Below are 17072 nucleotides of genomic sequence, written 5' to 3' on the forward strand. Positions count from 1 at the left end.
GCAGCATGGCTCTATGCTTTTCTTCAAAGCAATATCCAGAGTCAATGTTACTGTAGATGGTAATTGAGAATTGAGAAGATTGATCATCGATTTGTGTCGATGGCGTTGTCTTCATCTGAGTTGAGTTAGGCCACTGGAGCATCCATTTTGTTTTTGAATGTTGATGCAGGTTATCATTTTAAAATGGAGAATTGTAACCCTCAAACCCAATAGACTGATATTCATTTGCATCCATAATATATTCCAGTGCATTTGCTCTCCCTGACCTTCCTGCACACTCTCCAGACCTGTACACACTCCTGCACACTCTCCAGACGTGCACACACACACACTCCTGCACACTCTCCAGACCTGCACACACACACACACACTCCTGCGCACTCTCCAGACATGCACACACACACACACACTCCAGACCTGTACACACCTTCCTGTGTCTTCCTCTTTGATCACACTCACAGTAGCTTTAGTTCAGAGTATACAATTTCAAAAGACAAACCCCACCTCCCCATCCTGTTCACAACCACTCCTCTGTGATCACACTGATGACAGCGATGTCTCTGGGTCAAATGACCCGACGGTTCTACATGAAATCTGTGTGATTGTGGAGTCGGAAATAGTGTTAGCTCACACAGAAGCAGTGCAAGGCCATGCATATCCCAAGGCCGGGTGCAAGGTGGGTGCAGGATCCAGCACGTCAATATCCAAAGAAATCAGACATGATCAGCACTGTGAATGGGAGCTCTCTGGTGTGCAGATCATGTCTGATTTTGTATAGCTTTCGCTGGTACAGCCTGATGTACACATAGATATGCACTATTGATTTACATTACAGCTAATGTGTATCATTTCAAGAAGGAAAATATTATAAGTGGAAAACGGTTTGAAGATTGCCATTGATCTTGGAGAGTTAGATTGGGGATGTGATTTTTACGCTATAACTTAAGAGCTCACTGCACAAATTATACACTCACATGAGTAGAAACAGACTTCCCAGGACGTGAGCTCAGCTGTGAGAATGGCAGATGGCAGCTGAAGTCCCAAATGAGTGGGACGCTGTACAACATGTCCCTCCCTGCTTCCCGTAGAGCTGTGGACGTGGGGGGCTGTCATGCATGGCTCAGGCGTCGGGCGGGGAATTTGTGCTAGGCTGCTGTCTTTGGGAAGCCCTGGGGTTAAGGACCTTAGAGGGCCTTCTCTCAGAGATTAGAGGTGGTACCTTTTGTGCATGCCGTGTTGCTCAGGATGAGTGTGTGTTTGTGTGTGTGTGTGTGTGCATGTGTATGTGTGTATGTGTGTGTGTGTGTGTGTTCGGCGGGGAGATGAAAAAGCAGTTAGAGCTGATCAGAATGAGGTAAGGCAGTTATATTTGTATCACATTGCAACCCTGTAGCGGTGCCCAGGTCCAGCAGCTGATCTGGGAGGAATTGAGTCCAGATCAGGAGCTGATATGCTGTGCAGATCCACAGAGTCAGCTGGGCAGCAGCTATAAGGACACAAGACACACACTAACATGGGCACATCGGCAACTCCTGCATTACCATACACATTGCTCGAACAAACACACATTTACATATGCAATTCACACACACACACACACACACACATGCGCACACACACACACACACACACTCATACACCTCAGTATGTTCCCCTTTGTCACACCTGGAATGAAAGTGGCTGATTATCAGTAACATTCTAATCCATTCGATCATTAATAACTCTCTTTTGTCATTTGTCAGGTGTATCTGTGTGTGTATCTGTGTGTATGTGTGTGTGTGTGTGTGTGAGTCTAGTGTGTGCATATGGCTCCCTTTGTTTGAGCTCTTTAGGGAACAGGAGCCATGGGAGCTCTGGATAGCCCCTGCTGAGCTGTAGCAGTGGAGACTTCATGGTAGTGTTGTTGAAAATATGGAGGGAAAGGATTTTCCTGGAGGGGGAGGGGATCGTCTGCCTTTTTCAGACACACAGCCTTAATTTTACATTAGTGTGAGCCTCTAGTGCCGCTTGGCTTTCTCACAAACACGCACACCCCGCTGGTGGAAAAACTTTCAGCTCTCCGGCCTGTCGCAAGGAGTTTGATCTCTACACATCAAGAGCAAGGGACCGTCTGAAAACGGCAGCGGCCCACAGCCCTCAGGAGAGTGTCTTAAAATACCAGCCAGTCAGAGCAGCGCTGGGCAGGCACCTGCTGCTTCGAACGCCTGCTGAGCTGACAGCTGTTTCAGATGCAGAGAGAGAGAGAGAGAGAGAGAGAGAGAGAGAGAGAGAGAGAGAGAGAGAGAGAGAGAGAGAGAGATGGAGTGGCACGAGGAAGGGAGGGGATTGGGTAAAGAGAGACACAGAGAGAGAGAGAGAGTACAGATGTGGGAAAGAGAGAGAATGAGAGAAAGGGCGTCTTAGGTCCTGTTGAAGGCCCAACCGTGAGAACACACTGACAGTGTGAATGCCTTAATGGTGCCACAGCTGAAAAGTGGAAGTATCTTTTCTTTTGTGTTTTGTGTCTCAGCAATACAGGATTTGATTATTATGACTGCCGCGCAGCGAAGCGGCGGTCATATAGGTTTAGTCAGATTTTGTATTTATTTATTTTTTTCGCATGTCCAAATGTCCCTCAAGGATTCCCTGGACACTGAAAAACCAGGGTAGATGAAACTTGGTGGGCATGTAACCCCATATGGATAGCATGGAACCATCGTTTTTCGTTTTGATCTGTAGCCCCCCCGCTGGACTGCACCCCCCGAAAGGAGGGTAGGGCAGACACAGTTTTCTGTGAATATCTCGAGAACCGTAAGGTTTAGGAGGACCATTTTTTTCTTGTATGTTGATCTCAAGGGGCCATGTCAACCTATTCCATAACCACTCATTTCATGTATAGCGCCACCTAGTTAAACACAAAAAAGTAAAAATGAGGTGTTGTAATCGCAGGTATCTGTGACCTAACATAGTCAAAACTGCACGAAATTGGAAGTGTAGGATCATTATGACACCCTCTGAATGTGCGCCAAGTTTCGTGGAATTCCGTTCATGGGGGGCCACACAATAAATTAATTTATGTTACTATACACCAACTGGCCTGTAGGTGGCCGGAGACAGTTTTCTGTGAATATCTCGAGAACCGTAGGGCCTAGGAGGTCCACCTTTTTTTGTATGTTAGTCTTAAGGGGGCATGTCAACCCATCCCGTTACCACTTATTTCAAGTATAGCGCCACCTAGTTAAAAATTAAAAAGCAAAAAATTAGGTGTTTTCATCACAATATCTCTGGCTGACATGGTCAAAACAGCACGAAATTGAAAGTGTAGGATCATTATGACACCCTCCGAATGCATGCCAAGTTTTGTGAACTTTCGTTCATGGGGGGCCTTACAATAAAATAATTTATGTGTACATTTAGTGACCGTACACCAACAAGGATTCCCGGGACACTGAAAGACCAGGGTACACGAAACTTGGTGGGCATGTACCCCCACATGGATAGCATGGAACCATCATTTTTCGTTTTGATCTGTAGCCCCCCCGCTGTACAGGACCCCCCGAAAAGAGGGTAGGGGAGACACAGTTTTCTGTGAATATCTTGAGAACCGTAGGGCCTAGGATGACCAATTTTTCTGTATGTTTGCCTCCAGGGGTCATGTTAACCCATTCCATGTGCACACATGTGCATAAACAGATACACATGCACACACATACATTCACAGTAATCATACGTATGACACATACTCACACAGTAGACATATGTACGCATGCATGCACATGCACAAACACACATACGCAGGCAAACAAACAAGCACACACACCCACACACACACACATAAACATAAACGTGTACACGCACACATGCACACAATTCAATAATTTCTCATAATTATGAACAGGCAAGATGGGGATGGGGTTGTATAAAATGAATTTTACATGTGAAATCTATGAACTAATCATGTTTTGGTACTTGTTGTCTAGCAGATACCAGTGAGAATTGAGTGTGGATAATGCAATTTAGTGAGACAGTTAGAATCATATAGGCCTTTTAGCGTGATTTATTTTTGTGGAAAAAATGTGCTGGACTGGGCGGCGGTCATATTTTGTACCGCTCTGCGGTACATCTAGTTTAAATTTGGCTGGTTTATCAGATTCTCAGTGTTTGTGTGTGTGTGTGTGTGTTTGTGTGTGTGTCATGGCGTTCTAGACTGAACCCTTTTTTGACCGAGGAGATTGACATTCCACAAACAGATTAACACTGCCCTCTTTCATGGCTGTGTCCACAACATCTCCATGGCCTAAAGTAGCCCTCTATTCAGCCTGGTTTGACACACATTTAAGGTAGCTCTCGCTTGTCACTTTACACAAATCTGCCCCCTCTCCCCTCCTTCTTCCTACTCCTCCCCCTTCTCTGCTTCTATTCTCTTCGCTCTTTTCTGAAAATAAACGCTTCCTTTCTCTGTGGCTGGCCTCCATTTTCTCTGTCTTCACTAAGCGACTGTTGCGAATGTCAAGCCAATGACAATGAAAGAGACACTTTCGGAAAGGGAGGTGGGGGTGCGGAGAGACGGGGTTACAACATTTCCAGTCTGCCAAAAACTCCTTGAGGACAGAAATCTTTTCATAGCGCGTCTCTTCTCTCCGTGCTCCGTGTCCCCGTGAACGCTCTCATACACTTGAAAAGCGCCGCAGCGGATTACCTTCGCTTAGTCATTCCCCAACCCAACGTCACACTCGCTCTAATCAATTATGGGCTGTTTGGCCTCAAAATGGCAGGCCCGTCGTCCATATTTGTTAATCTAGAAACCAAAAAGGGAGCTTTAACACGAGCCAGTCCGGGAGTGCCAGAGCGTGACTAATCCTCCTCCTTGCAGTATGGTGTCCGCGCCACACTGGGCCCTGACAATGGTGGGTTCGATTAAAAGTAGCCCACCTGAATGCGACACTGGCTGGCTCGCCAACACTCCTCAGGCTCAAAGTGGGCCGTCTGAGAAAGCACGCCGAGCCCTCACAGATGATTTCACAGCGAATTAGTAAATTCACGCTAATGTGATAGCGCGGGCAATTTTAACGTCTCATGCTGAATTAGTTGTAACTAGGACGAACAGACACTATTGTTTCTTTTTTTCGTAATTCAAGAATTGTGTCGATGATATTAACAGTTGTTACTTCTCCTTCAAAAAAGAGAGAGAAAATAGAAGAAAAATACATCAATCCACCTGGGGAATGTAGAATAGCCGTTTTTGTGATCCTCTCTGTATCCCTTTCTTTTTCTGTGAAAGGGGTGGATTTAGTCATGATTTGCATTCCAAATTTGGCTGGTTCATCTGATGACACGAGAGGGACTGAAAGTGCCTTATTATTCTGTTGTTATCCTCGTGGTTTGACAATCACAATTGTGGACCTCAAATAATAATCCCATCACAATTAAAGCAGATGAAAGAGCCTGTGCCTACATTTAGCTGATAATTATGGCGGCTGGTCCGACACTAAACTTGACTTTCCTTTTGAAAAACCTGCCAAAGAAAAATACCAATATCTCAGAACTTCACTGTGTTAAACCTCTGTGTTCACTTAAGACATGCCCTTGTGTGTACTTTTTTAACTTTAATTTTAACATGGATTCTTACTTGGAATTTAAATTGATAATTTAACATGTGACTTACTACTCAAAATGTAAATTTATAATATGAATCATGTTGGTCTGAATTATTTATGTGTATTTTATGTTTGAATCCAATTTAAAGTTATGTGAATAACATAATAATTGTACTGAACATAAATAATAAAACCTGATGGATAATAAATTGCTAGTTTGCCAAATGGGAAACATACCCTAATATGGCAAACCAATGTGCGGCAGTGACTCAAACCCAATGGACCTAGAAAGGCAGGGGTGTGAATAGAAAGTGTCAGAGCGAATAGAAAAATGGGATTGGACTACTGAACTTAAGCCAACCCTTCACCTTGGAGCTAACAGTCTGTGGGTCTGTGAACGCCACAAAGGCAACAAGCAGATGGTCAAATGGAGCTCTCTGCTAAAGCCTCCCTATAATGCTATCACTAGCAGGCTTATCATATAGCGCTCTGGCCCTTGTCGCAGCACAGGATTAAATGTCACGAGGAGCGTAATTGGATGTATATTTCACACGTTCCCTACAGTCAGCATGGCCTCACTCTGAACCCTTCCCAGTACTCTCTCATTCAGCGGCCAGTTCTCAGTACTTAATCTGAACACGGATGTTTCATTCACATCCTGACCCCTGCCTTCCACCTCCTAGAGTGTATAATTAATCTAATAAAAGTGCACTTGTGGAGGGCCACAGAAACTATATTAATCCACAATTAAGCCATGCTCATGGATGGGCCATCAAAAAGCTTTTACATTATATGGGCAATGACAGAGACGTGATTATAAGCCTAGGGACAGCTATGACAGGATCCCCAAAGATGGGAGCTGCTATCTGAAAAACTATGTCCAGGATGTGGCTCAGATGTGGCCCGGGTCCGATAGCGGTCCATCCCATCAGCTCAACAGCAGGCCCTGGTCCAAGTCTCAAGTACTGATGCCGCTGCTCAGTTACAGCTGTAGTTTAACATTTTAGTTGCAATGAATTTCATATGTTAAATCTGACAAAAAGCTTGTGGATGGCATCAATAAGCATGACAGATGTGAAACACTGGACTTATTGAGCGTAAATATTAGATTATTACTTTTATGATTGCTAAATTATTGATTAGGTGCATCTTGGTAAGAACAATCCAATCAATTTTTAATGAATCACATGGAGTATTTTGGAAATTAGAAAAAAAAAACAAGTTCTATCAGAAAGACTCAGGGAAGTATAATGAAAGTTAACACGTTTTAATCCATCAAAGGATACACAAAATACATAAGCAACAATAAGAGTCTTTGGCGTAGGCCTCGTCCTTGGTCCAGGTCACTGAATGTGCAGCCCCTTGCAGATCCTGCCGGAATGCAACGGCAGGTGGTGGAGCCTACCCCCCGGACAAGGCCAAACTGGTGGTGGTTAGGGAGGGAGGGAACATCGAAAATCGGCACCTGAAAGCAACATGCAGGTGCAAAGTCATGTCATTATAAAGACTGATGCAGACAGGTGATTGGACTGAAGTAATGAATGATGAGTGACCAATTAAGGCTTCCTGACAGAACTAAGGCTTACGCTTCCATTTCTATCAGAAAGACTCAGGGAAATAAAATGAAAGTTAACACATGTTTTAATCCATCAAAGAATACACAAAATACATAAGCAACAATAAGATAGTCTTTGGCGTAGGCCTCGTCCTCGGTCCAGGTCACTGAATGTGCAGACCCTTGCAGATCCTGCCGGAATGCAACGGCAGGTGGCAGAGCCTACCCCCAAAGAATAAGAAATAAAGATACCCACCAGAAATGTTTAGATGGTCATCCTCTCTGAAATAGAGCATAACAATATTAAACAGTGCATGTTGTAACCCAGGAGATGAATCAGAGAAAGCAAGAAAGAGTATCCGATGACCTGAATAAATATACTATTAATGAGAACTCATGATTTGATAATAATTCAACCACCTGTAACTCAAAGATTTAAGATTGATTTGGTGCTATAGAAGGGAATCGAGCTTGCAGATGTCGTTAACTAACATGTAAATTTAAATGCAAATCAGGTTTCTCAGTATAGGATACTTGCATATGTATACAAGGAATTTGGTCTCTGCATTTATCCCACCTGTGAATTAGTGACCACAGATCACACAGTGAACACACAGTGAGGTGAAACGCACACACTAACCCAAAGCGGTGAACTGCTTTGCTACAACAGCGCTCAGGGAACATTGAGGGGTCAGGTGCCTTGCTCAAGGACGTTTCAGCTGCTCCTACTGGTCGGGGATCAAACCGGCAACCCTCAGGTTGCAAGCCCGAAGCCCTAACCAGTAGGCCACAATTGCCCCCCAAATGACATGCAGGGCAATGAGCTTGCAGTTGCAGATGCTCAGGGTCAGAGCAGGGGAATAGAGCCTGCAGTTGCAGATGCTCAGGGTCAGAGCAGGGGAATAGAGCCTGCAGTTGCAGATGCTCAGGGTCAGAGCAGGGGAATAGAGCCTGCAGTTGCAGATGCTCAGTCAGAGCAGGGGAATAGAGCCTGCAGTTGCAGATGCTCAGGTACAGTGCTGCAGGATTGAGCTCGCAGTTGCAGATTCTTGGGGTCAGTGCAGCGGGACAGAGGTTGCAGATGCTTGGGGCAGTGAAGCAGAAATAGAGCTTGCCGTTGCAAATGCTCAGGGTTAGAGCAGAAGAAATAGAGCCTGCAGTTGCAGCAGCTCATGATTCATGATTCGATGCATGGTGGCCCGAGTTGGCCTTATTCGAGCAGCGGTACGAATGAGACAACCCACAAGCACCCAGACCCAGTGCACAAGGTGCCAGCTGCACAAATACCACCAAGCCATACGAAGCGAAGAAAAGATGAATAAAGTCAGATTAAATTGAGTACATGATTACAAGACAGAATAAATCTGATTTAAGGACAACCCCTATTAAAAAGTGATGACCGTTTCTGTGAGCAAGCCGCATCCTGCAACAGAATGAAGCTAAAGCAGACCCAAGGGCAAGGTGAAATGAGGGAGGTCATGCTTTTGCACGTTGCTCTTGGAAAAAAACCCAAAATAAGATGAGCAGCATAGGTAACGTTAGCTAAACAAGACAAGAAAACATGAATATTAGACATTGGCCATGGGTAATAGTTCTTTAGAATAGGGATCGAGGAATAAGAACAGCTCATGGAGATGAGTGCTCTCCCGAGTGTAAAGATGAGCATAACCAGCATTGGTAATGCAGAGGTCGATTCGAAGTGCAGGAGCTTGCATAAGCTCAGTTCTTGCGATGCAAGAATGTGGTGCAAATGTGGTGCAAGCACCCGTGGATTTGTGCTGATTTGACGAACGATGCGATTCGAGACGACTGCCGAGTCGTCAATGATGAGCCTATATGTCGAAGTCGATTGAGAAGTGTTGTGCTTACTAAGAAGTGAAATGGATAGGCATGAAATGTTGTGACTAAACGTGCTGTGGTTTGAGCTTGCAGAAGCCGACCAGGGGCGGCGGTGCGTATGTGACTATTAAGTATTTGGTCTCTGCATTTATCCCAATCTGTGAATTAGTGAAACACACTCAGCACTCAGTGTGAGGTGAAGCACACACTAATCCCAGCACAGTGAGCTGCCTGCAACAACAGCGGTGCTCGGGGAGCAGTGAGGGGTTAGGTGCCTTGCTCAAGGGCACTTCAGCCGCTTCCTACTGGTCGGGGTTCGAACCGGCAACCCGCCGGTTCCAAGTCCGAAGCGCTAACCAGTAGGCCACGTCTGCCCCTTCATCTGCCTCTTCACACCAGTCTTCCCTACTTAAAGAATTTTGGCCTTGATCGATATTCGAGAGAGAGAATAAATGATATTTGAGTTAGAAAGAGGATCAACGATATTCGAGAGTGAGCTTCGATAAACGATTTGAGTGCAGTCCAACTATTTCTGGCTGCCATCTTGGAAACTAGCCTTGAAATAGATTTCTTTCTTTGCACCATTTATTTTGCCATGTTAAAATAAATACAAATTGATGAAGTTCTACAGCAAAAATCTTTTTTCTTACATTTGATGTGGTGGCCATCTTGGAAAATGGCCTCCATGTTGGATTTTCAGGTGGCTAATGTGCTTTCCTCAAAAAGTAGGTTCTAGTGATTATTTCTGCCAATTTTGGTGCTTGTATCACAAAGTGAACGATTTTCCTGGAATATGGACTTAACTGCCGCACTAGCAGTATTGGCCTGAAGACTTTGTGCTTGCTAGAGGTGTTGCTCTTCCGGCAGAGAAAGAGTTTGTGGAAAGCTCTAGTAGGCTACTAGTCCTTACAGCCTGAAGACCTGCAAGGAGGAATGGAGTGGTTAGAGAGGAGACATACAGAATAGCATACATACAGAATTTTCGAAAGGACCTAGCACACCGGCAAATAAACAGCCATGAAATATTTACATTGTCATTAGTTAAAATCAACAATATATGGGCCTACATTGTGTAACGTCGGCGCACAAGACATTGTTAGCGTTCTCCCACGCAGGGCATGCTGGGATACGGGAGCGAACAATTGGGGTTTATGTCTGTATTTCTCCTAAGTTATGAGCAGGGACGGATTAAACAAATATGGGCCCCTGTGCACAATATCAAAAAAGGCCCCCTCCCCCTGACCGTGACGTGCGCGGGGGCGTTTGCGCATGCACGTGCAAGTGACGTGCGCATGCAGCCAGCGCTTCTCCCTTTGCTGTCGCTGTGCAGGCTGGTGCACAATTTCACACAATGAAAATGTAGTAGCCTACAATGTCATATTATAACTCAGGCCCACACATAAATGAATTCCAGCAGCTGTTTTTATTATTAGGCTTTAATCTCCCTTTGCTGTCCAAACAGTCTACAGCAACAGTTTTCACTAAACGGACCGGACACAGTTGTCATATCTGACGGACCGGTAGCAGGGACGTTGATAGTATTTTGTGAGAGCTGGTGCTGATACAATTTCGAAATTCTGGTTGTTAAATATACCCTTTTAACGCAGTTTGGAAGGGGCATACAAACTTTAACAGAGCAAGCAGGGTCCGTTTTCTGTCTGACTCCGGTGACGTGAACATTGGCTACCTGCATGATAAGGTTTTCACTTCACTGCTGCTTGACACTACCTTGCATGGAGACATATTTCACGTTAACAGTGGAGATGTTAGCAAAACTATAGCGTTTGGTAAATGATGCAGATCTCCCTAATTAATTTCTTTGCGCAACAGCCCACATTTTGCACTCACTCTAGCGAGACGAGTGAAATAAGTGTAGCCTATCTGTCATCAGCATCGCCATAGGCTATTTGCTACGATATAAGCTACTGTTAGGCCTACAACAAGTCGCGATTTATTAGGCTATCCAAACGCTATGCTGTTTTCATGAACATTGCAGGAATCCACTTCATTCACCTATCCACGAGTGGGTCAGTTCCACTTTCGCAAACACGCATACACATTGAATGAGCACTCATAGCCTACCACTTCCACCTAATGTTATGCCTCTATATGTTATGAATTAAGAAGTATTTATTGATCAGGAAAACATTTAGTTTATTTTTCTTTCGGTCCGCGGTTCCCTAACACCATTCAGTTGTGCCGCAAATTAACAGACAGAAGCACCGGGCATAATCTAGCCTAAATTCACGGCAATTTTTTTTTTTTTTTTAAATCCGAGGGCCCCCATTGGCTGAGGGCCCCTGTGCACGTGCACAAGCCATGATCCGTCCCTGGTTATGAGTGTAATGTTAGCGTCTTTATTGTAACATGTTTCCCTTTTAGTTCTCCATCTTGTGTGATCCTTTTTGTGTGGGGGCTGCGTCCTCCCCTGTGTGTGTGTGTGTGCTTGACCTGCTCCGTGTGTATCGTGTTCTGTGTCTGTGTCTCTGCTCTCGTTCTCAGCTAATAAACCTTTTGATTGGACAACTGTGTGTGTTGCTATCAAATCGTTACAATATTATGTCAGACACATTTAACCATGACAGTAACAGACAATGACACGATAATGATCAGCCAGACATGAGAATGAAAATGGATTAATCATGGCCTTCAGGTGCATCGGAAATATTATGGGTTAATGACGATAGTATAGCCCTGCAGACAATACCAACAGGCCTACCATAAATCTCTGCAAACTAACATCCCGTCTCCTGCACTGCAGTCATAAACAGACCAGTGCACTGCAGCAAACAAGGAAAGCGGCCTACTTTTGTCCCTGTTGGCCTTCCATACACAACAGTAGCCTAACCAGCGAGCCAATTTGCCTAGGATGTGGACCTAGCAAAGCTGTATTATAGCAGGGAAACCATCGCGAGTGTCGATAGGCCTACAGTAACTGGAATAACTGAGGGTTAAGAGGGTTCCGTGTGTTTATGGTGACAGCGTAGCCTAATAAGTCTGACGTTTTCCGTCAGAAGGTTTAGCGACCAATTGCATTGTTAGCGATAGGAACGTAAACATCATTAAGCAACTATCTTAACGAGACTAGGGTAAAAAAGAGAAACCCTCAAAAGCCGTGGAACTTGTTTCTTTCCGTTGATAAGACCAAGCGGACAACCTGAACAAGTGGCAACAATTTGGCCTACCTACTCTCCGACGTTTACGAGAGATATATCCTCCTACATTAATGGAACCCCGAGACTTTGGTGATGCATCCAAAACAGTTGAAAGCGAACGTAAGGTAAGATCTGTGACTGCAAGTTAAAGTTTTGGCGAAGTGAATGACTAGCTACCCATGCATGGATACGGAACATCGAAAATCGGCACCTGAAAGCAACATGCAGGTGCAATGTCATTATAAAGACTGATGCAGACAGGTGATTGGACGGAAGTAATGAATGATGAGTGACCAATTAAGTCTTCCTGACAGAACTAACGCTTACGCTTCCATTTCTCATTAAACAGTGTGAAATATCAATTTGGGATTTCAGTCAAATAGACCCTTGAGCTCCTAACAGAATTGAATGCTGAATTGAATGCTGTCATTTCTAACACTGCTTTCATGATGAATGCCTTTTTTTTCTTACAGTAACTGTGACATCATGTTCTCTCCCTCAACAGGCATTTCCTGTTTAAGACAGGCACTGGCACCAACTCCCTCTTTGCGGCGGCAGCCCCTGGCTACGCCATGGCAGCCGGCTCGGTGTACACCCACCCGGCCCGTCCTCTGCCCAGAAACACCCTCACCAGGGGGGCCTTCAAGTTCAAGAAGTCTCCAAAGTACTGCACCTGGAAATGCACTGCCCTCAGTGCTGTGGGAGTGGCCATCCTGCTGTCAATCATACTCTGCTACTGCATAGGTTTGTTCATATGTCCATATGTGTGTGTGTGTGTGTGAGCTGCTCCCAGGTGCTTGGTTTTAAACAGCCCCTCCCCCTCTCCTCTCCCTTATCTGCCAATTTTTCTCTTCTCTCACACATGATTTCCTTTTTATTCTCAACACACACACACACACACACACACACACACACATACACACACACACACACACATTATTTATTTTTTAATATCCCTGTGTGTCCCTGTTTCTCTTTCTACTCCTTCCTTTTGTGGATTTCTTCTCCCGGGTGTGTGTGTGTGTGTATCTCTCCGTTTCCACACATTTCTATTCTATTTCTATTCCCTCTATTTCTACCCCAATCCTATTCCAGCCTTCTCCTTCTGTACCATTTTTTTTCCAGTTTTTTTTAAACTTCAGTCCTAGTTATTTCACAAAGTACATCCCCCCACAGACAGTGATACACTCATACATCCCATGGACACATACGTGCAATAATCCGCCTACACACACAGGCACACACGCACACACACACACACATACATACATACACATACACACTGTACAAACCTACATGCTCATACTCTTTCAAACACAGATAGATAAAACCAATTGCAGTAATCCCAAACAGACACACATAAATGCACACACACACACACTTTTTGAAAACTAGCATTACCTTGGCAGATCAATGCCAAGGAAGTGAGGAAACCAGAGCTGGCTTCCGCCATCCAGGGAACTTTGAAGAGGAGTTTTCCTGAGCTCAGTTCCCACTTTACTCCTGACAACCATCTCCAGAGAGGTGTGCTACCACACACACCAGAGAGAGAGGGAGAGAGGGGGGGGATGGTGGGTGAAGAAGGAAGGGGCGGAAGAAGAATAAGAGAGAAAGAAAGAGAGAGTGAGAGAGAGTGAGAGAGATAAAGAGAGAGAGTGGGTAAAGGAAGAAATGAAAACAGAGTGCTTTATTATAAAAACAAGCAGAGAGTCGATGAGAATATAATTTAAAGTACTATACCTCTCTCCCTCCCTCCTCTTTCACTCTCTATTTCTCCCTCCTCTTTCTCTCTCTCTCTCTCTCTCTCTCTCTCTCTTTCTTTCTTTCTCTCTCTCATTCTCTCCTCTTTCTCCCTCTCTCTCTTTCTCTCCCCTTTCTCCCTCTCTCTTTATCTTTATCTCCTCTTTTTCTCTCTCTCTCTCTCTGTTTGATCTTTGTCTCCTCACTTGTATCTGCGTGGGAGATGGACTCTGCTCACACACACAGACATACACACACACACACACACACACACACACACACACACACACACACACCTGTGTGTGGGAGGTGGACAGACACTGTGCTGCTACACTGACTCAAGCAGCTGCTGCCTGCACCACAGTGTGACACTGCTGGGGTTGAGCACACACTCAAAGACCAGGAGATCATAGGCCTATCACCGGGGATAAAACACACAGACACACACACACACACACACACACACACAATGGCAATTTCTCTCAGCGTCCAAAACAAATTTCTCCTTGGGGAGACAAATAAAGTGTGTGTGTGTGTACTTCCTCCACAGCTATGCATTTGTTGGGCCTGAACTGGCGTCTGCGTGATGCGGAGACCCATGCCTTTGAGAACGGACGCTCCAGGGCAGTTCCCACGCCCACTGCTGCTGTAACCACGCTGCCATCTCCAGACAGGGGTACGGATAATAAGAATGGCTCATCCCATAATACTTCCACAACATCACCCCAACAACATAACGGCATGAAGGCAAAACTACGTCAGAGTACTGCCAATTATTTGTCTCTCACGATCCACCTAATCCACCCTGTGTGTGTGTGTGTGTGTGTCTGTGTGTCTGTGTTTTGTGTGTGTGTGTGTGTGTGTGTGTGTGTGTGTGTGTGTGTGTGTGTGTGTGTGTGTGTGTGTGTGTAAAGCTATGTACCATCGTTCTGGAATGGTAGCAGTCACACATCTCTCCTTAGGCAAGTGAACTCAGCTACCTTGACTCTGCCTACATTCAACACAAACCGATATCAGTGTTTAAAGTGCCCTCGAGAAGTACCTAATCTTCGTCATCAAATCGGATAATATTCAGCATCATTATTTGCTCCCCTGGATAAATAAAATGTTTGGCTAATAGAAACTGTTCAGCATCATTTTTAATATCCTGTACCAGAAAATAGATTGTTGCTATGGCTTTTCCTTTGATACCATCAGGCGTCAGGCCACTGGACATTGAGAAGGATTAAGTTGATCTGATATCTGATCTGCTAAAATATAGTTCTCTCAGCCTGTTCATTTAAAATAGTATTTAAACACGCAGAGTGAGAGCTTCAGTGAGAGAATGCTCTGGGAATGGGATACATGAAGACATGTTCCTGAATCTTGTCCCTTTGGGCCTGCTGTAGTTTAAGAGAACATATGAATCTATCTTGTCCATTTGGGCCTGCCATAGTTTAAGAGTGCATCTGAATCTATCTTGAATCTATCTTGTCCATTTGGGTCTGCCGTAGTTTAAGAGTGCATCTGAATCTATCTTGTCTCATTGGGCCTGCCGTAGATTAAGAGTGCATCTGTACTCACAAATGGCCTCCTCTATCTGTTAGTCTTTGGATAGGATGAAAATGCACCTTCTGCAGTCGTGTGTGAATTGCAAGTGCGATGGTATCTCGTTTTGAGCAGGTTTTAAAAAATAGGCCCAATTAACCCTTAGAACCCGATTGACGCAAAGTGCGTCAAAAAACACACCCTTTCTTCTCTGTTACATTGCTCCGCGACTGTTCATCACAACGAGATAAAACCTTTATTTTATGACAGAGAAGAAGTGGGGCTTTCCAAAGAGACTAGGCACTTGTCTGTACAATCAAGTATGAAAATTAAAAAAAATCATGAAATTAAATAAAATTGCATCATATTTAAAGTCTATACTTCTCTGCGTTCACCTGCGCACCCATTACTCTCGTTTGAATTACTCGCGAACCCGTGATCGCATAGATATGGCAAGCATATCTGATGAAAGAGGAGAAACAGGGCTATCCATTGGGACCATGGATATCGATCTTTCTGGCTTATAAAAACAAACGAAGTGACTGCAAAATATTAACGTCATGTACACAAACCAACGCTGCACACTTATTACTCTCGGAGTAATTACTCGCGGACCCGTGATTGGATATATATGCCACGTATGTTAGATGAAAGAGGAGACACAGAGCTATCATTTGATACCAAATACATCCTTCTGGGTTATAAAACAGACGAAGTGACAGCAAAATAATAACTTCATATAGCTGGACTTACCCCTAACGTTTTTGTCTGTTTTGTGGCAAAGCATGTTTATAATCCAACGCTATCGTGTGTTTCTCTATGGCAAAACATGTTCATAATCCGGTTTTGAGATCCTAGCAAATTCCTGCATGGCATCCAATTCAAGGCTCACATTGCATCCCAATTTGTTCAACAAAGAAACACCTTTTTTGCCTTCACTTTGTTCATGGCAATGCAGTAAAAAGTTGAGAATCATCATGAGTGCATACACCATAGTCACACATGCTAACAGGCAAACTGGGGTCAAGTCATGTCAGAACAGTTCGTGTCACAGATATGGGCAGAATGGTCATTTTTCATAGCTAAATAAAAAATGGCATTTATTTCCGTAAATCACACATCACATATTTCTGTAAATTGCTCAGCCCCAGAGTATCCCTCCAACATGGCAATCATATTGCCCGTTTCAGGACAGTCTGCCCTACACACATGAAATGCATGTAGAGCTATGAGCTTGCTGTGGTGAGATACAGGTCAAAATATAAGAATTTTTATAATATGATTTAAAAAATAAAATCAATGCTAGTACTAATACATGAAATGATGGCAGATCTGGATAGCCTAGACTCTGCTGAAAAAAACAATATATAATATGTGTGTGTGGCACTTACAATGACCAGAATAAATCCTTATGAATAAAGGTAGTGAAAATGCCCTAAAAACAGCTTAGGGTTCTAAGGGTTAATGAAGGTGTGTATGTGTGTTTGCATGTGTGTGTGTGGTGTGTTTGCATGTGTGTGTGTATAAATATGTGTATGTGTATGTGTGTGTGTGTGTGTGTGTGTGTATGTGTGCGCACGTGTGTGTTTGTGCGTGTGTGTGTGAGTGTGTGTGTGCGTGCGTGTGTGTGTAAGAGATGTTGAGTGGTCTTACATGAATAAAAGCCAGCCATTTCCTGCT

General features: G+C 44.3%; 1 protein-coding gene across 4 annotated transcripts in view; it reads left to right on the forward strand.

The window, feature by feature from the left end:
• Positions 1-17072, forward strand: part of si:dkey-237h12.3 (teneurin-3) — a 168716-nt gene that overhangs the window by 79563 nt on the left and 72081 nt on the right. For all 4 annotated transcript variants that reach the window (XM_048262480.1, XM_048262481.1, XM_048262482.1 and 1 more), the window contains exons 5-6: positions 12631-12869; positions 14416-14541. In XM_048262480.1, the coding sequence (XP_048118437.1) occupies positions 12631-12869; positions 14416-14541 (365 nt within the window). The remainder of the gene's footprint in view (positions 1-12630; positions 12870-14415; positions 14542-17072) is intronic.

This window comes from Alosa alosa, chromosome 14 (assembly GCF_017589495.1).
Source record: "Alosa alosa isolate M-15738 ecotype Scorff River chromosome 14, AALO_Geno_1.1, whole genome shotgun sequence".
Taxonomy (NCBI): domain Eukaryota; kingdom Metazoa; phylum Chordata; class Actinopteri; order Clupeiformes; family Clupeidae; genus Alosa; species Alosa alosa.